General features: G+C 40.5%; 1 protein-coding gene across 4 annotated transcripts in view; it reads left to right on the top strand.

Moving 5' to 3' along the window:
- lrch4 (leucine-rich repeats and calponin homology (CH) domain containing 4) overlaps positions 1-22,865 on the top strand; it is a 48,435-nt gene that overhangs the window by 10,716 nt on the left and 14,854 nt on the right. For all 4 annotated transcript variants that reach the window (XM_053343024.1, XM_053343023.1, XM_053343022.1 and 1 more), the window contains 9 exons: positions 13,919-14,063; positions 16,110-16,239; positions 16,460-16,565; positions 17,507-17,753; positions 18,215-18,311; positions 18,635-18,746; positions 18,838-18,935; positions 19,059-19,111; positions 22,635-22,790. In XM_053343024.1, the coding sequence (XP_053198999.1) occupies positions 13,919-14,063; positions 16,110-16,239; positions 16,460-16,565; positions 17,507-17,753; positions 18,215-18,311; positions 18,635-18,746; positions 18,838-18,935; positions 19,059-19,111; positions 22,635-22,790 (1,144 nt within the window). The remainder of the gene's footprint in view (positions 1-13,918; positions 14,064-16,109; positions 16,240-16,459; positions 16,566-17,506; positions 17,754-18,214; positions 18,312-18,634; positions 18,747-18,837; positions 18,936-19,058; positions 19,112-22,634; positions 22,791-22,865) is intronic.

The raw sequence follows: 22,865 nt of genomic DNA, 5'->3' as shown, positions 1-22,865 counted from the left end.
TATCGTTCCTTAGGTACTGAGTCTGGTGTCTGGAGGAGGAGAGCATGTTGTCAGGTGGATGTCAGCAGCATGTAGGTGGGTGAAGGTGTCAGCAGGCTAACTCTCGCAGGGCAGCTGGATTAGCGAGATCACGCAAGGCTCCATCTCATCAGACTTCAAGTTACATATGTTATGCCAGTCAGTGTTGGGAACTTGCATCATAGCTTACACTTGAACACTTGCTGTGAATAGGGAAGTTTATTCTCGCTTTAATAGCTGGATATTGTTTTGCATTCACTTTTAAAGCTGTAAATTCCTGCTGATCTGGCCTCAGGGTCCACTTCTTATTCATTTAGTTATGCCCCAACCACCAGCACACTTAACACCCAATCTGTTTTATTCCCATCCATACTCTGAAGCACTTATCCTTTTATTCATGGCTGTGGAGAGCTGGAGTCTATCCCATTCAGAGCCTTTACAACCATTCCAGGCTCATTCAGGACTTTAAAACTGTTTTTGCAACATAATGTGGACTTTTTTTTCTCCACAGTCCAAGTCCTTTAGTGTTGAGTCCAATCCAGTACTTATCAATATCTACAGTTTGGACACTCTTTTCTACTCAGCTAAACGGGAAATGATGATTCCATAAGTATCTGACACATTGAAATAACATGCGTAGCTCACTAAATTTGGCAAACCTTTTTTTTTTTTTACTTGTAACTGAAGCGAATGGCTGCACTGTTAAGCCCGGCTGTCTTCAGGAACAGCAGGCTGCTACGCTAGCAGTCTGAGGTCAGCAAAACAACTGAATACAGTTGAGAAAGGGTCAGATTTTGATCAGATTTATTTTAGCCGATGTTGCTGATACTACCATTAAAATATGTGCCTGCTGACCCAGAAAGCAATCCCTAGAACTGGCTCTAAGTTAACTTAAAAATAAGGAAAAAGTGATAAAAAGAAAAGTGTATCATTCGTCCCGCTATCCTCCTGTCACACAGTTTGCTCTTTCCATGTTTTTATATGACATCTGTCTGGAAGCTCAAGTAACTGGCATCTGTAAAAAGCTCCAGACATAATACAGCCAAGCAACAACCTCTTGTTTTCAACGTGGCCTTTATTAGACAGCAGTAGAGAAATGTTGGACAACACATGAGTAAAGCAAAGGTTGAGGCTGGATGGGAAACCAGCACATCAGTGTTGTATCTCAGGCTCTCTACTGTTTTTATTTTCTTCATGTGTTGTGTCGTAGAACTGGACTCCTCCAGGCTCACCAGGCAGCCATTAGTTAATGGGCTTCAGCCCCGTTCCTCCCGGCTCCGTGTTTGTCCCACAACACAATGTAACGCCATAAGAGTGGGTGTAAATAATCTAATGGTGCGGACTGCCTGGTGAATAATGAAAGCAGAGGCCCCGTACGTCTTATGTAACCCAGCTGATCCATTAACTACCGCAGTGTTTGGTGTCCAGATGGCTGATTCACTGAGGAAGTTGGTACTCAACAGACAGGGCACGGGCCCTCAGATGCTTTGAATGTTGAGACCTGTGTGTGCTTGTACTGCTTGCAGACAGACATAGTGATGTTGATAGACCCACTTTCAGCAGGAGTGGGTCCTTGATGTCTTAACTTTTCATAAGGATACCAACTAGTGGAAGTCCAGAGACCAATTGTAATGAACTCACAGTGGAATTTGTGATGTGTGAGGAAGTGCAGTTGCAGAACTGTGATGACCAGGGATTAACCCTGACAGCACTCTGGTGTAAATGGGTCAAATGAGAGTTTAATGCATTGCATGTGTTGTTTGGCTGTGTAAGTTCGACTAAAGTTTCTAGCTCTTTTAGATGCCAGTTCTACTTCTTCCAGATGACATCATTACTTGAGTATGTGTTGAATGTGAAAGTTGTGGCATTACCTCATTAACTTGAGCATTGCCCTTGACGTGTAGACATTAAGATACTACATGACAGATTGATGTAGGTGTCAGTGGTCTTCTGTCACGAGTAGCAGTCAGTTTTTTGGTGTTCCCCAAGGCTTTTATGCAGATGATACCCAATTCTATCTTCCTCTTTTGATTTAAGTAGGCTATGCATTCTTCCTGACCTAAAGAGAGAGATGTTGACGGAACGCAGATATTAATCATAGCTCCTATTCCTGTTGTGTTGTCATGCTTGTTGACAAGAATATAGGAGAGCATTTTAACACATCTTTTGTTTTAAAAGTCACATCACCAAAGTGGGCCAGTCACGCTTCCTTTAGCAAAGAATCATTGTGAGAAATAGCGATGTGCTGAGGTCTCTGTGACTTCCTGTTAGGGTATTGTAACACACTTTTCTATGGCTTATCTCTGTTGTTAATGAATCATCTCCAACATGTTCAGAAGTCTGCTGCAAGACTTTGAACAAACACTAGAAAACCTGCTCACATTTCATGACTTTAGTCACTAGTGCCCTTTATCTCTTAAACTACACTCTAGAATCTATCTTTTGCAAGCAAGGCGGCTAAAATCTTAACTTACTTGTATAGTTTGGCCTTTTGACTGAGTATAATAAAAACTAGCTACAGTATATATGGATCCCAGTGTTCCTATAACAGATTCTTACCATAACAAACAGCATAACCTTATCTAATCCTAGTGGTATAATGTAACTGTAACCTTCCAGTTAGATGGGTTATATTGGGATTGAATACATACTCTAGATCATTTTTTCATGGTTCTAACTGGTTTTGACAATTTGGTGGTTACCATGACAATTGGAGGACTTTACATTTCTACCCTCTGCCTCAGCTGTTTGCATGGTTATCACTCATCAATCTGTGGCTCCCAGATTTGGAGAAGACATTCTGTCTCTGCCTTTTAGCACATTCTGAAAGCTGCATATCTCAGTGTGTTTGGTGCATTTCCCCTATTTGCATGACCACGCTGAGCTTTGCATATGAGATACAAACCCACAGTCTGCAGGAGGGACAGAAGAGTGAGGAGGAGGTGGTGGAGAGAAGCAAGGGGTGAAAGATGGAAGGGGAGAGGAGTGTAGGAGGAAGGAGACAGACTGAGGGGAGGGCAAGTGAATCAGGTCTGGCTGAATTTGCCAAGTATAATAGATCTAATAGGGAGAGTTCCTCCCTGTCATCTGCTGTAGCCTGGAGATGAATCTCTCAGGGAGTGTCTAACAGCACCATCTTTCATCTCAATCTTGACCTTCTGTGAGGAGCAAAAACATCCATTCTTGCTCTCTTTTTACCCGTTTTTTCCTTCTTTTTGCACTCTAAGGCTCTTTCTCATTAGGAGCATGATAATGCAAATAAATGTGTGCAGTTGAGTGATAAGTGTACCAGTGGGCCTCTGCTACTGTAGCTTTATCAAAAGTCAAAGATATACCCTTCCAACAAGTTCAAAACAACTTTTTTACATGTTGTATCTTGTTATCTTGTTGAGTCATTTGGGTTGTGGTTAGTCACAACAGTGTGGTTCAAGAAAAAGGCATACTCCCAAAATACTCCCCCATTTGTCATGTGTTGTAATTTATTGTTCATAAAACAGCTGTTGACTTATTGGAAGATGGTCTTTTTTACACGTTTCACAGACCTAAGCTAGGAGTTTCTCTCTGTAAATTGTAAATGAATACTCAGACTTCACTTACTTGCTTTTCCCTCAGCTTTTGACTCTATCTCATGGCCTTCTTCAGTGAATGGACGTTGGTCATGTGATGTTAGTTTTGGTCCTGCCTTCACTGTGACGGCTCATGTTGTCTGTTTTTGGCATCCATTCACACCATGTCCTTATTTATACTACAGTCTAATTGTACGTCACGTGCTATGTGATCTTTTTTTATCTCACTCTGCTTTTGCAGCTAGCATGCAAGAAATCAGCAAACTTAACCACTCAGCAAACTTACAGGAAATGATACTGATGCTTGTCATTTAAAGTGAAACTTTGACATGTTCCTTCCAATTAGAAACATAAAGAGCTCAATGTTTTTTCCCACAGATTTCCTCTTTAATATCATTTCATAAAGCTGATTTGACAGCACTCACAATTAATGGAGCTTTTCCATCCTATATAAATCCACAATGTGATGCACTGTGGGTTAATATTGGCCATCAACAGCACGTACTAACTGTGTTTTGAGCATTTTCCCATGTGATGTCACGCTGATGTCATCAACCTGTCCACTCCATGCTGGGTTTCTAGCTTTAGTGTTTACCAGCAGAGATCTGTGTGGTGTTTGATGACCACAGGGAAGCGTTTAGGTGTTAGGATACTTTTTAATACACATACAGATTTGTTCCTTAGATTAAGAATGAACATTCACAATCAAATTAAAGTGATATTGGTTGTCGGGGTTAGGCTTAGAAATGACAACTAACACTGATTGACTGTTGATTGACAGTTAAAGCTATAAGAGTTAGATTGTGATAATAAAAGTGCTATCTTCACACACACTCTCTCTGTCTGTCTGTCTGTTTCTCTCTGTCTGTCTCTCTGTCTCTCTCTGTCTGTCTCTCAGTTTCTCTCTCTCTCTCTCTCTCTCTCTCTCTCTCTCTCTCTCTCTCTCTCTCTCTCTCTCTCTCAGCTGTGGTGTTGAGCTCTGTCGCTGTAACTTAACAGTGTAACAGGAATCAACACCGCCACATCCTGTCTTACAGCAGAGCAGACTTGTGTTGTCATTGGCAACGTTATGAAATAAAGTCAAACAGCACCAGAACCAATGGCAGGCTCCAGTACTTTACCTGTATTTTGAATAAGCCACGGCAGCATGCTTAATATGCTTTCATGATTTGTTTTGAATAACCTGTGAAATCCTAGATGAAATATTTGATTGCTCATGTCTGCCCTGCTGAACTGTTTTTGAATGAGACTTTTTGAACAGAGCTGGGAAGTTCCAGTCTCACTTCTTCCCTCTGTCACTCTGTAACTGTCATGTACCGCCCGCCCACATAGACATTACACCAATCCAATATGGCTGTTTTGACCTCCTATCTTATTGTCTATCTATTTGAATATTGTCATTCATGTGCAGTGTTAAATTTGATGTATTCTCTCAGTAATAATTAAGTAGGACTTTGGCTTGTGTTTTGATTCTGGTCACTGGTTGAATTATAGAGTGTTATTGATTTGTGTGGCTTTTTTTGGCACAACACCTGAAGGGTATGCATTTATTTCCATTCATTTTTCATGCAATGAAATCCTCCCCCAATCAATATGTGCTTGCAATTCCTGTGTTGTAGCTCATTACCATCAGCCAGGATCAGAGCCAGGGTCTTCCACACAGCAGCAGCAGAGATGGCTCCACAAAAATGTCCCATCTTTATGTAGATCTCTTAATACACTAAATAATAATCATTTGCATTGTTTAGTATTTGCATTAGAGTCCAGCCACAGGTGTTTCCCAGCATTCCCTGCAGCCCTGTGGATTGAAAGAGCTGCCCTGTTTTGTTGAGTCACTCCTCTCAGTGGGGTTGGGGGGGTTTTGGGGGGGGGGTTAGTTGTCTTGGCGTCCTCGTGGTCGGCCTCTGTTTTGCTTTCATCGTCTCCCTGGCTGCTCCTCCACTCCTTTGTCCACGCTCTCCTGCTGGTATTATCTGCCTGTTACTCATTCACTCCACCCCTTCTTTTTCTCCACCCTCTTTTCGGTGAACCTCGCCTCCTTTCTTAACAAGGTGATGCGAGTCGAGTTTCATTTTGCGAACACACATCTGCACACACGGGAGGCCAGGGGGGTCCCTCTTTTCTTCTATGGTACTGTCACACTGAGGGGTGGAGGGGTGGAGGGGGGGTGTCTTGGCTTAGCAGCATGGAATAAATTTCCAAGCTTTTGAAATGGACATCATTGGTGCTTCATTACCACCACAAAGCTCATTTTCTCATCCCCCCTTTTTTCTTCTTTATCTTCCATTGAAGAATAAACCCTGTTTATAAGGCTTTCATCCTGCTCCTTAGAGCTCAGTCACAGCTCTGAAGTAGGTGAGGCACCCAGAAACCTGATATCTTCTTATTTCTGGAGGTATGTCTTAGGTTAGCGTGACAAGAGGGAAACACAGGAGACAGAAAAATAACAGACATCTCTTTAAGTTTCATATATAATCCAACACAGCAGCCCTGCACTAAATACTGTGTTAGGATGACAGTTTGCTCTGTCTGAGACTGTCTTAAAGGAGTTAATTTCAATGCTTATTTTTGGAGCAGTATTGTTAGTTGTCATTGCTCACTCTGCATATACACATTCCAGCATGCTGTTATCTTCACGCCAAGATCATGGTATGATTCTTCATGTTTAGGTGGTAGTGTGCACTGGTGATTGGTTTTATTGTTTCAAGACAGACTTGTCAAAATGTGAGCACATGCTTTAATAGTTTGGTTCTATAAAATGTCATAAAAAGTGAAAACATACCTGGTGCTGTGTTGAAATTGCTTGTTTTGTCCAATCAGTAGTCTGTGGACTAAACTTTTCATTGGTAAACACTGCCTGTGCTAAATGATCCTGCTGCTCATCATGTGCACAGAGCCTCGGAGCTGCAACCATTAGTTGATTCATTGATAATCAATTGACTGAAAATGTATCTGCAACAATTTTTATAATCACACAATCGTTCCTTTCATTGTTTTTTTTTTAAGGAAAATGCTGATATGTGCTGATTGCAGCTGGCCAGATGTGAGGATTTGATGCTTTTATGTATCATACATGATATTGAACTGATTGTCTTTGTTTTGGACCGCTGATGAGACAAAACAAGACATTTGAAGAGGTCATCTTGGGCTTTGACAGGAACTTCTCACTATTTTCTGACATTTTATAGAATAAATGTTTGATGGGTTAGGGTTAGGGTTAGGTTTGATGAATGCAGATAAATAACAGGGAAATGATGTCTGAAGAATAACAGGGAAATGATGCCTGAAGAATAACAGGGAAATGATGCCTGAAGGTGGATGAATGCAGAACAAGTAAAAGCTCTATATATTTGTTTGTGGATCAGTGAGATTTCTGAGCTCTTGAATATCAGCATGTCCCGACTAGAACCAAAATGTGTCTGTATTAGTAATGTCATTAGTAGTTTATGATTTAGTTTTCCACCTCATGCTGGGGAGCTGTTGACTATCCACACCACACCCAATTACAAACCACACCCAATCACAAACACCACAGTTTCACCATAGTAATATAATAATAGACTGTCATGGTTTTCTGAAGGCCAGTATCAGTCCCAGTAATCAATATGACAGCGTGACTCTATATTGTGATTGTCCCCCAGAAGAAAATGCATCATACTGGTGCACTCTGAGAGCAACATTAAGAGGTTATATCTACTTTTTTTTGTATTTTAGTGATTTGAGTGAACAATCAAAACATACCAATGCCCATATTTCCACTGTGAAACAAAGAAGGCAGAAGTGATTATCTAAGTTCAACTACTTATTTACTTATGAACGTATAAAATAGTGTTTCATTAAATATCTTTTTCTACATTGTGTTTCTTCAAGTAACTAAACTAAGTGTCTGCTGATCAATAAAAGACTTCCAGATGACTTAGAAGTGGATCAGGGTCAGAGTTGATTTATTTTACAGATGGAAATAAGGAAGAATATAGCGCTCAGCTCTAAGACAACATACTGTTTAGGAGAGTGTACAGATGTGTTGAGCTCACTGTGATACTGTGGCAGCACTAATGAGACTATGGTGGGTCATCACAGTCTATATCATTAATGAGAAACACTGATTTCTTTATGTAGTATACCTCTTTACTTAATGTATTTCTACATGTAGTAGCCTATACTTTTATCTGTAGTATACCTCTTTATGTTGTATATTTCTTTATATGTTATACTTATTCATGGATTCATCCTTGATGTACTATACTTCTTTATGTAGTATATCTCTTTATGTAGTATATCTCTTTATGTAATGTACTTCTTGATGAAATACATTTTTTTCTGTAGTATATCTCTTTAGGTTGTATATATCGTTATATGGTATACTTCTACTGTATATGTTGTATACTTCTTTATGTAGTGTACTTCTTTATATAGTACATTTTTTTATGTAGTATGTCTTCGTCGTATACTTCTTTATGTAGTATGCTTCTTTATGCAGTATTCTTGGTGTACGTAGTATACTTATTTATGTAGTATATTTCTTCATGTAGTATACTTATTTATGTAGTATATTTCTTTACATAGTATACTTCATGTAGTATACTTCTTTATGTTGTATACTTCATGTGGTACACATCTTTATGTATTATACTTCTTCATGTAGTATACTTCTTTATGTATTATACTTCATGTAGTATACTTCTCCATGTAGTATACTTCTTCATGTAGTATACTTCTCAATGTAGTATACTTCTCCATGTAGTATACTTTTTCATGTGGTATACATCTTTATGTAGTATACTTCTCCATGTATTATACTTCTTCATGTAGTATACTTCTTTATGTATTATACTTCATGTAGTATACTTCTCCATGTAGTATACTTCTTCATGTAGTATACTTCTCAATGTAGTATACTTCTCCATGTAGTATACTTTTTCATGTGGTATACATCTTTATGTAGTATACTTCTCCATGTATTATACTTCTTCATGTAGTATACTTCTCCATGTAGTATACTTCTTCATGTAGTATACTTCTCCATGTAGTATACTTTTTCATGTGGTATACATCTTTATGTAGTATACTTCTCCATGTATTATACTTCTTCATGTAGTATACTTCTCCATGTAGTATACTTCTTCATGTAGTATACTTCTTCATGTGGTATACATCTTTATGCAGTATACTTCTTCATGTAGTATACATCTTTATGTAGTATATTTCGTCATGTAGTATACTTGTTTGCAGTATAGTTGTGTTGAGCCGTTTGAAGCCCAGTACAGATGTGTGTGCTAGTCAGTTGACTAGCACAGTGCATCACTGTACAGTGTGTAATAAGACACTGTTGCTGAATGTGTTTTCTTAGTTTTTACAGTGAACTTTGCCAAGCTGTTTGATGCTCTGATAGGGGCCTTCCTTTTGCTTTGAGTCTCTGGGGTTTAGGTGACCTGCTTATCAGCAGTGTTGTAAGTTCTACAGGTCAACAGGTCAGCAGTGATGTAAGTCTGAAGCAGATCCTCCTCCATCACAGCCTGGCCTGTAATTAGACACAGTGCTCTGCTCTGACAGGCCAATCCTCCGCTTTCTGCTGATCCTTCCAAATCCTCCAACTCTGTTTTAGGCTCTATGATCTGGCCTCAACACTTCCAGTTTTATAAAGTGTTTAAAGTTGCACGTAGGCCCATCACACACACACATCAGAGTGCTATTGCACCGCCGTGCGGGTTAAAAGTTTTAATCGTGTTCTGGCCACACCCCAAGCAGTGATTTCATAGCAGGTGTTTTGCATTAGCTGTCAGAGAGCGTCCATGTGTAGAAGCAGCCAATGTGTTTGCTGAAAACTTGCTGGTGGAATCAGTTTTTGTTCACCACAGTGCTAACCTGGCAACCAAGACTGTTGCAGATGCACAAACATCAACAACAGTGTTGAGGAGTAAGGTGAGGTCAGAGACAGTTCTCCTGAGCGCTCTAAAAACCTGAAAAGAAGCTACACACATGCTCTGACTTGCATGGATCTACTTTGCTCTTGTGTGTTGTTGTCTGTGTTGTGGTTTTTTTTCTCCAATTCTCTGCAGGCTAATGATAGGTGACCCTGTTCTTAAGCCTGTCACAAAATCTGCACGGTCACCATGGTAACTGAACAGAGGTCAGGCCAGGTCAACAGAAGCCTTAAAGTGGCTAATATGGATTAATCCTTTCAGACTGGACGCGGTTTGTGTGACTGCAAACATTGTGCTGCATGGTTAGCTAGCATGTGTTGTGAATGTGGCTGAAAACTCATGGGAGATAAGGAAGTATGGATATTAGATGACCTCATACACAGACTCAACTGTCATTTTTTCACACAGCTTGACTTCATGATTCCTGTTTAGTTTTGCTCCAACCAATCAGCAGTAAGTGATGTATTCGTTCTGCCAGTTTAGTTTTCAGTTGACTCAGTTGCTGCCGTGTTTATTAGGAAATGTTCACTTAATGTTTTCTAACGAAATCAAATATAAAAATGTCAGAAAACGGAGACAAATGTGTTTCCCAAAGCCCAAGACACATCCTTAAACGGGCCACAGAAGGCCACAGATTCAGCCCCCCCCCCCCAGACTCCACACCCAACCCTGTACCTGAAGGCAGATATCATGCATTGTGTTGTTTAGCTTGTATGACAGTTGGGCGTTGTGTTTGTCACGGTTCCTGGCAGATGATCTGAAATATGAGCAGAGAAAGCCAAAACCAATCATTATCACCAATGCAATGAAACATTCTGACACTTGACTATAATGCCAGGACCAGCATGAGTCAGCTCTTTAACAGGAAACATCACAAACAAACGTGTTGGCCATCCTCCTCCTCCTCCTCCTCCTCCTCCTCTTCTTCTTCTTCACCATGGAGCTTTGACAGAGTGTGTTATAAAGCCAGCGTCCTGCTGTCTGAAGCTCGGCAGGCCAGTGACAGACTGGACATTTCACTGGCCCTCTCTTGTCCCATTCCACAGCAGATGCTTTTCCCATGATGCCCAGAGTGAGTCAGTCTGGCTTTGTTACAACAGCTACCAGCAGCAACATTTGGGCAGAAATGCCTCGTGGGAAAACGAGAGTGTAGGGAAAGGCTTGTGTGAGATTTATCAGCTGTTAGTCTGTGTGTGTGTGTGTGTGTGTGCATGTGTGCGTTTGTATGTAATCTTGTATTTTTGAACTCGAGGACCAAATATGGTGCAGCTCTGTTAGTGCTTGTAAAAAAGTGAAGATAAGAACAGAGGATATGTTCAGGATTGTGTGTAATAGTAAAAACACACATAGCAGTTATTAATATTTAGCAGTGGATGAAGTTTCAAACATTCACTTCCCTGTTAAACCAAACTGCTAATCTTTTGCAATGACTGATACAGAGACGAGACAACCTCTCCATCCCCCCAGAGCACACAAACACTCACACACACACTGCTGTCTCCACCCCCACCTATTGTTCAGACTGCTCCCCCCTCCAGCTATGGGACAGTGAAGACAGAGAGAGAGAGAGAGAGAGAGAGAGAGAGAGAGAGAGAGAGAGAGAGAGATGAGGCATAACTGCTGCTGCTGTACAGTATCTATCCACTCTCACATTTACTGTATAGAGGCACACACACACACACACACACACACACACACACACACACACACACAGAGCCTACATGACACCACGCTGCTGTGTGTATTAAGGCCATGTGAAGTGGTCCTGATAATCAAACAACTGCTCTGATTTCTTTGTTTAATCTGTGAAGTATGTATCCTGTCTGCTTCATTAAACACACCTTATTTCCTTTTATTTACTCTTCTTTCTTATTCTGCCATTCATCTAGTAGAGATTACATATAGGCACATTTTTTTCTTCTTTAATTTGCTTGGTAAATGTGTCAGTTATTTTAGTTTGATGAAGATAAACATGTAAATATGTTTTACTCTTTAAGTCCTTTATAAGGCTTTGTGAATTCTGCATAACTTTGATATAAAGACAGAAAGTAAATCTGATATTTATTTTATTTTATTTAGGTCATTAAACTTAACGACATGTCTAAATAAAGTAAATAATCATTTCCTTCATATGCATGAGAAATAGTGACAAACCAAAAAGGAAAAATAAAACTAAATCAGTTTCTGACCAAAAAGGTCCAAAAATAGGTTTTTGCTTATTACACCAAGCCTTTTTACATGAGTCATTCAATAGATCCCATTCTACATAACAGCTGTACAGATGTGATTTTGGATAACAACTGGAATTCTCCACTGTAAGAAGTGATAATGGACAAACCAGTCACACAGCCTCATCTCTATAATAAAACTATAAACAGTGAAGCTTCACAATGTGTGTTATATCAGTGAGAATGTCACAGATGGGTTGAAAACAATGGCTGCCAGAGTGGTTGATTATTTTCACATGTCCTCCTCTCTGTGTGTCTCAGTTTAAATCTCAGTGTAAATGACTAAATAAAAGTGGAGTAGAATGTAACAAAGAGAGGAACCTCCTCCTCCTCCTGCAGCCGCCGCTCACAAAGCCAATCAATAAACAGCCAATGGGCTGTCTGCCATTGACTCACTGTCTCATCCTGCTGCCACTCACAGATCATTGCTGGTGCTGCTTTTGACAATCACCACTACTGTACAGACAGTCTACTGATGTTTGACTGATGGAAAGGTTGAAGTGATGGAGGAAAGCAGCAGTAGCAAATACATGGAAGCTAGAAGACTGTGAAGAACATAAAGAGAAACATATATAAAAGATGATATGATGTAATCAGACTAAATCATCATTTTGGGAGCATTGTGTGATTTGTGTAATAATAAGTACAGAGGAATATGATGAGGGAGAATTGGTGAGAAACCCTTCAGGGGCTTGCAGACTGGCAACATTACAAATACAGAGTTCATCTTTGCAGAGAATGAATGAAAGTATACATTACATCATCACTGCCACACTGAGAATAATAATTTTTTAAAAATAAAATATAATTAAGCACAAACAGTAAAATCGCTAAAAAATTGCAGTCATTTATTTATTATATGAACATGAAAAATATTTATAGGACTATATTAAGTATGCAGTCCAGTGAAGTACGGAAATGAGGAAGTCTCAGAAGACGAGAGCTATGAGTGGAATGAGTGTTACACTGATGATAAATTGAATCTGCTAGTAATAGTTTCCTAACATAGAACACTGTAGAACTTTGGAAGCACTTTGCATTTACAAAAGAACAACAATCTTAATGATTTCACAACAGAAAACATATATGCACATTGGAGGAGTTTAGTCTCTATGTATTTCTCAAATGTATCAGCAATATGTATCGGCTGATAGGTAACAAAGAAATAGCAGTAGAGTAATAGCACAGATGTATTTGTCAGTAAAGTCCAGCATTATTCAGGCTCTACACTCTCTGCTTTTCAACCCACTGGACTGGCAAATTAAAAAGCAAGTCAAGTAAGAGACTCACTTATAGAACCGTTTGCACAGCACGACCAAAAAACATCTCCACGACTCATTTTCATCCTTATCTGTAATTAGAATCAATCGGTATTGTTATATGCATCCTTCAAGGTAGATGAGAACAGCCTACATACCACAAGCCTGGAAACACAAGTGGAAAGCAGCCAACGCAGGCTATTTTTGGAAAACGCTCGCCCAGTTTGGTCAGAAGTTGACGAGCGTCGGCCCCTCCAAGATTCTGTCAGAACGATGTGGTTCTCTGCTCTCTCTGCTCTCACATGTTTGTTCATTTCAGCCTGCTGCTTTGGGAAGTAGCGTGGATGCTTTCATATTGTACAAAAATCAAAAAAAGTATGTTTTTTTTATTTTTTTTGTTTTTAATTGAAAGCACTCTGAATAAAGGTGTGTGAGCTGTATTGTACGAAGCAGACCTGTGTTTGTAGATTAAAGGGATGTCACACAGATTTCAGCCTGTGAGAGTACAGCGGTCTGTGGTTCTACGTGAGCTTTATTTTTACCTCAGTGAGAAAAAAAAACATTTCTAACAGAAAGCCTGCATTCCAAACTGGGGCATGGACTTTGACAGACATGTGCATAAATCAGCCATGTGAATGCTAATAAAAGATACTCTTTTTGTCTCTTGGTTTATTTATTATTCCTTTTTTTATTTATTTTTTGGTGGAAGCTGTCATTCTCTGTGAGATTATTTTAATGCCATGCTGACAGTGATGGAAAACATGAGTGGAGCAGAGGTTCACAGCTGGGTTCAAGCTGTTGAAGGCATCTTACCAGGCACCAAAACTGCTAGGAAGATTTCAATATGAAGACATATAATTCCAAAAGTTCTCCCAGTCTGTCATGGATCAGTGTAACATTTGTGTCTTCTCATGTGTTTTCAGATCTGTCTAAGAACCGTCTGTGTGATCTGCCGGAGGAGCTCTGTCAGTTCATCTCTCTGGAGACGCTGAGCCTTTACCACAATGGGATGCGCTCACTGTGCTCCAGCCTGGGCAACCTGCAGGCCCTCACCTACCTCAACCTCAGGTGAGTCACACACACACACACACACACACACACACACACAGACAGACTGCTGTATGAGTCAGTCTCATTGTACTGTAGTCTGCTTTGTCCAGAGATCAACCTCAAATGTCTTGTTTTGTCACGACTGACATTCCACTACACACAACAATATATTCACATTTAAGAAGCTGGAACATATTGCTTCCCATTCATTTTCTATCAATCAATGAATCAACTAGTTCTGGTCCAGTTTGTCTTCACACTATCTTTAAATACAAAATAAGACATGATGTCATTGCGAGTAACTCATTCACTAAACAGTTTTGGTGATGTCATCCATGTGGTGAAATCAACTATCAAGTCATTAAGGGCTTTATTTGGGCTCAGTGTGTTTATTTATCTTCCCTGGTGTCATAAAGAGCTCACAATGTTATAACGGTATATTACATTATTTTTCTAATAGGGCAGATTATGTCATAAATATAACACACCCCTGTTTGACCTAAAAAAAAATCCCCACATATTTCACCATGGTTACAAATATGTGCATAATTATACAGATCACTTCAGCTCACATGACCAGCAGTTTATGTTTAAGTGGATGCTTAAGGTAAGGTCAACTTTAATTTATCCCCATAGAGAGCAATTCAAAAAGTTAAAATAATATGAAATAAACAAATATGTGAAACATGTAAAATAATCTGTAGTTCTATAAATCTACTATGTAGATACATTCCTGATACTGTATACAAGTGTGCAATGTTCCTGGGATTAAACAGTAAGGACAGTCTCAGTGTTATTAGTGGGAGTGTACAGTCTGATGGGATGAGACAGAAACAGACCCCCAAGTGCTTTGAGGCATGTGGCTGAATCACATCACGCTGTGCTGTGGTTGGTTTGCTTTCAGAGACCTCCAGGACCAGGTCTAGATCCTGGTTCTGTAGCGTCTGACATTTCATTGTCATAAAAAGTAGAACATCAGACACGTCTCCTCCCTGAAGGCTCGGACAGGCCAGCTCAGCTTCAGAGAAACAACAAGCTGTGACACACTGTCAGCTGTGTTACCTCAGGTCACCTTCTCTAAAGTAGCTGTTGAACAGTGTGCAGACAACACAGTAATAGTGTGCAGGTGCCTAACACTTGTGAAGCACAGCTGTTGTTTGAACACTGCATCTGAACTTGACTGTTTGTTTATGTTGGAGATGAATAGAGGCCAAACCTGCCTACAGCAACACTACCACACAGAAACATGACCAAATCACACTATGACCTTCTGCTATTGTTCAGTGGCAGGAGGCACAATATTAGTTAAAGGCAAAGTGCGTCAAAACAGCATTTTATATTAAATAAATGCTGCAGAGCTACAGGCAAAACTAAATCATAATCCTAGGGCCCGACCAATACTGATTTTTTTTGGGGCTGATACTGATATTAGGGGATTAAAAAAATTGCAATATCGATATACTGGCCGATAATCTTATATATACATAATATATACATATAATGCACATTTTTTACAATGTGGTCAAACATGAAATCAGTGCAGTAAAACAGTAAAACTTCACCGGGAATTTAATTATTATTTATAAATTATAAAACGTAACAAGTACAACAAAACCATGTATGTATATATATTAAACTTGAATTAAGAAAAAGGATTAAATATATATAAAATGCTGCCTATACAAATTTAAAAAAAACATATATGCCGACACTAATATATCTGTGATAGGCCATATTGTTCTGGCTCTATTACAAATGATATCTAAATTGCAATATCAGTCAAAATGAAACACCCTAAGGTATTTTCTCCAAATCCTTCAGCCTTAATTGACACTCCTCTTTATTCAACACCATCACTTAACTGTTGCTAAGAGACCAGAGACAGAAAAAAACCCTCCAGGTGGCTGCAAATCCAGCAAAAGTGTCAGCACAATGCAAATATACTGTAAAAAATCCCACATTCTGTAGCACCAATGCTCCCTCACTGCAGGCCAAGGTGGACGTGCCTCTTGAATGACATCATTGTGTGTGTGTGTGTGTGTGTGTGCGCTCTTGTCTCCACAGTCGTAACCTCCTGTCCAGTTTACCCCCATCGGTGTTCCAGCTCCCCCTCCTGCGAGTGCTTATCGTCAGCAACAACAAGCTGTCTTCGCTGCCCGCCTCCATATTCTCCCTCACACACCTCCGCCAGCTGGTACGACACACACATCAACACCATCTCACTGCTCTGTGACTCACTAACTCAGGAAAGAATGATACAGGGAGAAAAAGTACCATTTCAGTACAGATGGTCATACGTCCGTAGCAGCTGTGTGTAAAGTTTAAAGCAAGTCTACATATGTCTTCAAGTGGAAAAACAAGATAACATCATTTAGTCAATAGTCTTATCATTATCTTATCTTTCTCTCTTTCAGGATATAAGCTGTAATGAGCTGCAGAGTTTGCCCGCAGAGCTCGGCCAGTTAGAGTGTCTGAGGGACTTAAACCTGAGGAGGAACCAGCTCACCACTTTGCCTGAAGGTACACAGTCATTTCACCATCAACTTGTCACCACATCCAGTTTTCTCTGCCCCACATCAAACCCCATGAGCTCACCTCAGCTCACAGTGCAACCATCCAGCATCTCTCAAAGCTCACTGTTTGTACTCACTTCAGATTAGTTTACATCTAAAGCTATTGAAGATGATAAAGCTATCTCATCCACTGATACTAACCACCTGTTAGTCTGTAGAGTATATTTATAACACCCTGATCAAAGCATTGCTCTGTATTGTATGCATTATTACAATACACTGTAAAAAAATTTGGATGTAGCTACCATGACGGTACTCATTGGTTTGTGGACTCGAGTTTGCATTTTGACCGTCGTCATCTTGGATTTTTGGAGGCAGAAGTGATATTTAGATGACAGGGTAGAGCCGACCTTAATGCTAGCTGCTAGCTTAGGTTAGTACTATGCATTAACAACCTATGGTTAACTATGATAAAGCCAATGCTACTTTTCACTAGTAAAAAACAGAAGCGTCTATAATGATCCACTCACATTTGGAGCCAGCCTCAAGTGGCCATTCTAGGAACTGCAGTTTGTAGCACTTCCTCATTGGCTTCATTTTTTTCCCAGAGGCTGCTGCTGCTCGATCATTACTGTAAGATATCCATCAAAGTATCGAACTGCCTCTGACTTCATGCAAGCCTAATGGGTTTTACACCATTAGAGCCTCGTTCTCCTGCTCATTAGGAGAGAACGAAAATGAAAACACTTCTTAAAAAACAAAAATAGACAGAGCAGTTTCCCTCTAAGTGTTTGCTAATCGATTTAGCCATCAAATTTCAGTGTGTTTAAAGTGATGAGTAGGAGAGCTGATATTAAATATGATGGACATACCTGACCTGACACATGATCAGAGAAATGCATGATTCCAGCAGATTTATTGAAGCATTGTGTCTCTTTCCCCGTCCAGAAATCTCTGAGCTCCCTTTAGTCCGGCTCGACGTGTCCTGCAACCGGATCTCCCACGTCCCCCTGTGCTACCGCCACCTGAGGCACCTCCAGAGCATCTCTCTGGACAGCAACCCGCTGCAAATGCCACCGGCTCAGATCTGCTCCAAGGGCAAATACCACATCTTCAAGTACCTTAACATGGAGGCCTGCAAGAGGAGCCAAGAGGAGCTGGAGAGACACCTGAGACCCACCGGCTTCAACAGCTGGTGAGGAGGAGGAGGGGGGAGATGGTCAGGGTCATGTTCCTGCAGGTCACAGTTTCAGTGTCAAGCTAAATAAAGTTTACAGATATACATTTTACATAAATAAATGACTCGGCATGCACTTGATGCTCTTCTACCAGAACAGGAACAATGTGAGTGTGTGATGGGAGCAGGTTCAGTAATTGTAGAACAGGACATGGATGATAAAGAATATGTTAAATAACCGGAAGGCAAGCTTCATCAAATATTTATAAACATGAATGGAACACTTTTACCCGCCTGGTGAGCCATTTCCATGAAGTAGACAGCACCGAGGACACAGATAAGAGCTGTGTGTGATAGCGGAGGAGAAAAAACACTGCCTCACTGAGTCACTGCCTTATGGACTAATGACCCCCTGTGTAACGACTCTGTGTGTGTGTGTTTAGTTGATCCTAATGTGTGCTCTGCATGTTTCTCTGCAGTCTGTCAGACCAGGAGCTGTTCGCAGGTCAGTTCGGAGGGCTGGACTCTGGCTTCAACAGTGTGGACAGCGGCAGCAAGAGATGGTCTGGGAACGAGGTAAAAAATCACTGGAAACACACACACACACACACACACACACACACACACACACACACACACACACACACACACACACACACACACACACACACACACACACACACACACACACACACACACACACACACACACACACACACACACACACACACACACACACACACACACACACACACACATAAACAACAGAATGAAAAGACATTAGAATTATGGAAATCCCTGAAACTTGCGTTAGAACCCCCCCCCCCCCCATCAAAACAACCCTGTGTCTGTAGTGTTCAGATCAATGAGTCAGTGTCTATCTGTCTCTCTGTGTTCAGTCAGCTGATGACTTCTCAGAGCGCTCTCTACGCATGGCTGAGGTCAGCAGAGACCAGAGGAACCTGGAGGAGGAGGAAGAGGAAGATGCATCTCCTCTGCAAGCTAACAAAGGTAACTCAGTGGTTTTCATGTATTCATCAGTGATCTGGAGTGAAAAAGCAGACCTGTTCAGAGGAAGGTTAACTCTCGTGTCTCTCTGCAGTGAACGGAGAGGCTGAGCAGGTGGACTTCATCGACAGCAGCGTGACAGAAGAAGAGGAGGAGGGTCCGCCCACACCTCCCCTCACAGCGCCTCCTCTGGTACCTGTCACTCACACACCCATCAGACATTGTGCCACATCCTCTCAGTTGCTCAACATCTGCTCTCGTAAGGAATCTTTAGAACAGGGAAGTTATTCTGATTATTGCATCATTCATTTCCAGGAGCAGAAAGAGAGATCGCCTCCCTCCCAAAACCAGGACTCCACGATACACCGGTAAGTCTTCTACAACATACTGGAGCTACATACAGCATGCTTAGTCTATAAGTGGACTCTGGTCTGGATCTGGACTGAATAACTCAATTATTCTGGGCAAGGAACACAAAGTTTGACCACAACTTGACTCATTGTGCCTGTGAGTGACACATCACTGTTACACCACTTCAGCTGTCATCACTGAAGATACAGCAAGCTCTGTATGGAACGTAGCAACTCCTGTTTGTATCTTATTCAAAACTAGCCGATATTAAAAAGAGAATGAGACACATTTAAGGATTAGTGGACAAAGTAATAAGTGAGAGAACATAGTGTTTGATTTTCAATGAAACAGCGACCATAAAGATGAGGCACGTTTATTAGTATAGTACATTTCAACAATAACACAATTCAAAGTGCTTTATATAAAACATAAAATACATCAAAACAGGATATAAATACAAGCAACATATGGTGAAATAAAAACATGATTAAAAGTGTTAAATTGGAAATAAAATGAGGGTAAAATAGAATAAGAGAGATAAAACAGGAGAAGTGTATGATATTAATCCTAAAACTTGGATTTAATAAAAAGCAGCTAATAACTTCAGCTGTGATTTAAAGAAGTGAGTTGTAGTTCCAGGTATATGGAGCATAAAAACTTTAAAACAAAACTGTCCAAAAGACATGAAGTAAAGAGTCACAAAAGTTGATTCAGCTGCATTTGAAGAGCAAAACTGTAAAATGAAACATGTTAATGATTTCAGTGAAGAAGTCACTGATGAACTCTTGCAGCAGCAGGTCATTTTTATGCTCATGTTTAAGGACTTGGTTTCACATTCAAGTGGAGTTCATGTATCAAAATACCAACTACTTTTACTAGAGTAATATGTGTTCATTTAAAGTCATATTAATTCATATTATAATTCATTTAGAGTAACATTTATTAAAAGCTCAAACCTGTATAAAACAAAGGATGGTGATGTCAGAGTTTATAATGACAGCAGATGATGGAGATAGTTAAATATGCTTTTATTAAGGGAGAAGGAAGGATGAGAAACAAAAGGCTTCATGGGAAATGTATTTTCCTAGGAATAACCTCATTTGTTTATACTTCTCATGACATCCCAGTTCATTTGAAAAACATTTACATATCTGCTTTAATCACACTGTGTGTTTCATCACTGAGCAGTGATTCAGTCTCCAGTTAGAAACTGTGTACTCAGACACACACAGCTTTATCACTCTGTGCCTTTCCTTCCTCTCCTACAAGGTCATTTGACAGAATATTTGACAAGCTGGGAAAAGTCAACAGAGTTGAGTTCTCAGTGCTTCCACTGTTACTCTCACTGTGCACGCTGTGTGCTCTTATCTTGGAAAGTTAACAGTCTGGACGTGCTCATTCCGCCACTCTTAACTTTTATCATGTGATGGTAACTGAGCAGCATTGTTTAGAAAGTACATGTACTCACACAGCTGGAGTTACAGTTAGTTCAGTACTGAACAGACTGCTGGAATACAAGGTTACAGAAAACACAAGATAAGTGAACCTGTTTTCAACCTGTCTCACTTAACAAACCTCAGCCTGCATCAGAAGCTGGTAGCTGTGAGTCTGTCTGAATCACTGCTGACATGTCTGATTAGTTCACTGATTGTAGAATTGGGAGCACTCCAAAAACGCTGCAGGGTGCCAGTTTGTGCCAGTTTGCTGAGATGTATCCACTCCATTTAACTGTGGCACACAAAATGCTGCTTCTGCCAACTAATACTGTGTGTGTGTGTGTGTGTGTGTGTGTGTGTGTGTGTGTGTGTGTGTGTGTGTGTGTGTGTGTGTGTGTGTGTGTGTGTGTGTGTGTGTGTGTGTGCGCGCGCCGACATGTAAACAGAACAGCACATGCTCATTAATAACACAGACTAATATTAACATCTTTCACACGGCTCGTCATGACTGAATTTAAATGGAGCTGCCAAAATGTCTAAGCTGTAAAAAGATGAAAGTGAATCACCTGCTGCTGTGTGATGATCAGCTGATAGAGATTATGCGTCACACCTGCTGCTTTCCCAACTTTTAACTTCGTTTTCTCACCAACCTGCTGCCACAACCCAACGGAGAGCTTGGCCACTGTTTCACTAGTGGACTACCTAGCACACATATAAGGCTGTGATTGAAGCTACATTGAGGCTAAAATACTTGAATCTTCATATTTTGTGTGTAGCTCCTGTAATAAAACGTTAATGTAACATTTGTGTGGTGAGCAGACATACTGAGGTGTGTGTTAGTGCTGAAGCCCAGCAGGCAGTGTTTTTGTTCCAGCACTAAGATAACGACATTGTTGGGATTTTGTGTCCCAGCACTTCTATTGGCTACATATTAATATGTGACACACAGCTATTGTTATCAGCCTGTGGGGCACTGAGCAGTATGCCTCATTGTTCACAAGCTTTGAGTTTTATTAACTGGACTCAGGCCAAATGACTAACATTCATTCAGAGCTGGAGCCCCTCATTAAGCCTCATATACTGTCCACGGCTCACATTCAGTTGGTCGACAGTCACTGTGCTTTCCTTCAGACTCCAGGCACATTTAATGGAGCTGTTGCACAATCCTGAATCTGCTCCACACTCATGTTGCAGCTCCCAACAAACGGATGTTCCAAATCTTGGCTTCCAACACTTCCTCTGGGACGTCTGGAAATAGAATACTGAGACTTAAAATGGAAAGTCTACACCCAGTTTCTCATATTGAAATGATTAAAAAAAAAAAAAAAGATTTGACACAATGCAGCCTTCAGAATGAAGATGTATGTTTTAATAGACTTATCTTCATGTGATGTCTCTGTGTTGTTGTTTGTCTTTAATCTGCTGTCATCTGTAGCTGTTAAACATTCACACTAATTAATAAAACCTGTGATGTGCTGTTCTAACCACATCTGTTGTTTACATGGATGTTCTGGATTTTTTGGCCATGTCTCCAATTGGTCTGCTGGTTCTAGGCTGATAGAGATGAGTAGTTTAGTCTGCAGCTTGTGATAATTCAGACTTTTTTTAATACTATTTTGGGAGTTTGTCTGATCAAAGCTGACATTCCAGTGAGTGTCCTTCCTCTGCTCTAAGAAGAACAGCTTTGATAGAGACAGACAGGGAGCAGTCTAACAGCTCTATAAAGGAAATGACTGCTGACTGATGAAAAACTCAACACAAGCTTTTATTTATTACCTCAACTTTTACTAAATCTGTAGACATGTCTGTAACCAAGCTATCTGACTGAACACACACACACACACACACACAGAACACAAGAACTGAGGTGGCTTTGTGGCTGTTTGTTGTTTACAAATCTGGTAACAGTAACTCTCTGAACTTCGGTGGCATTTCCCTCCCACATTTCAATAACGTATGTGTCAGAGTGTTTCCATTCCTTCAAGAGGTACACAGTGGAGCTGGCAGTGGTGTGAAGGAAAAAATGAATAAAAATGTTTTGTTAGCAGTATTCAGATCAAAATATTTCATTGTTATTCGCCGGTCTTCTCTCTCTTCTCTGCAGGTCCAGCCTCCATGTGGAGGTGGCTCCCCCTTCATCGGCCTCGTCGTCTCCCCTGTCCCCCTCCAGCCCCACCCTGGAGGAGCGCAGGAGGCCGGGTACGCTGTCCATCTGGCAGGAGAGAGAGCGTCTGCAGCAGCAGCAGAAAGAGAAGACCAGGTACACTCACTGTCATCACTTATGTATATATTGTTATTTTGAACAAATGTTTAATGTCACAATGAACTGGAGACT

Source organism: Scomber japonicus, chromosome 22 (genome assembly GCF_027409825.1).
Source record: "Scomber japonicus isolate fScoJap1 chromosome 22, fScoJap1.pri, whole genome shotgun sequence".
Taxonomy (NCBI): Eukaryota; Metazoa; Chordata; class Actinopteri; order Scombriformes; family Scombridae; genus Scomber; species Scomber japonicus.
The sequence above is the reverse complement of the archived record's forward strand: the minus strand, read 5'-3'. Positions and strand labels throughout refer to the sequence as shown.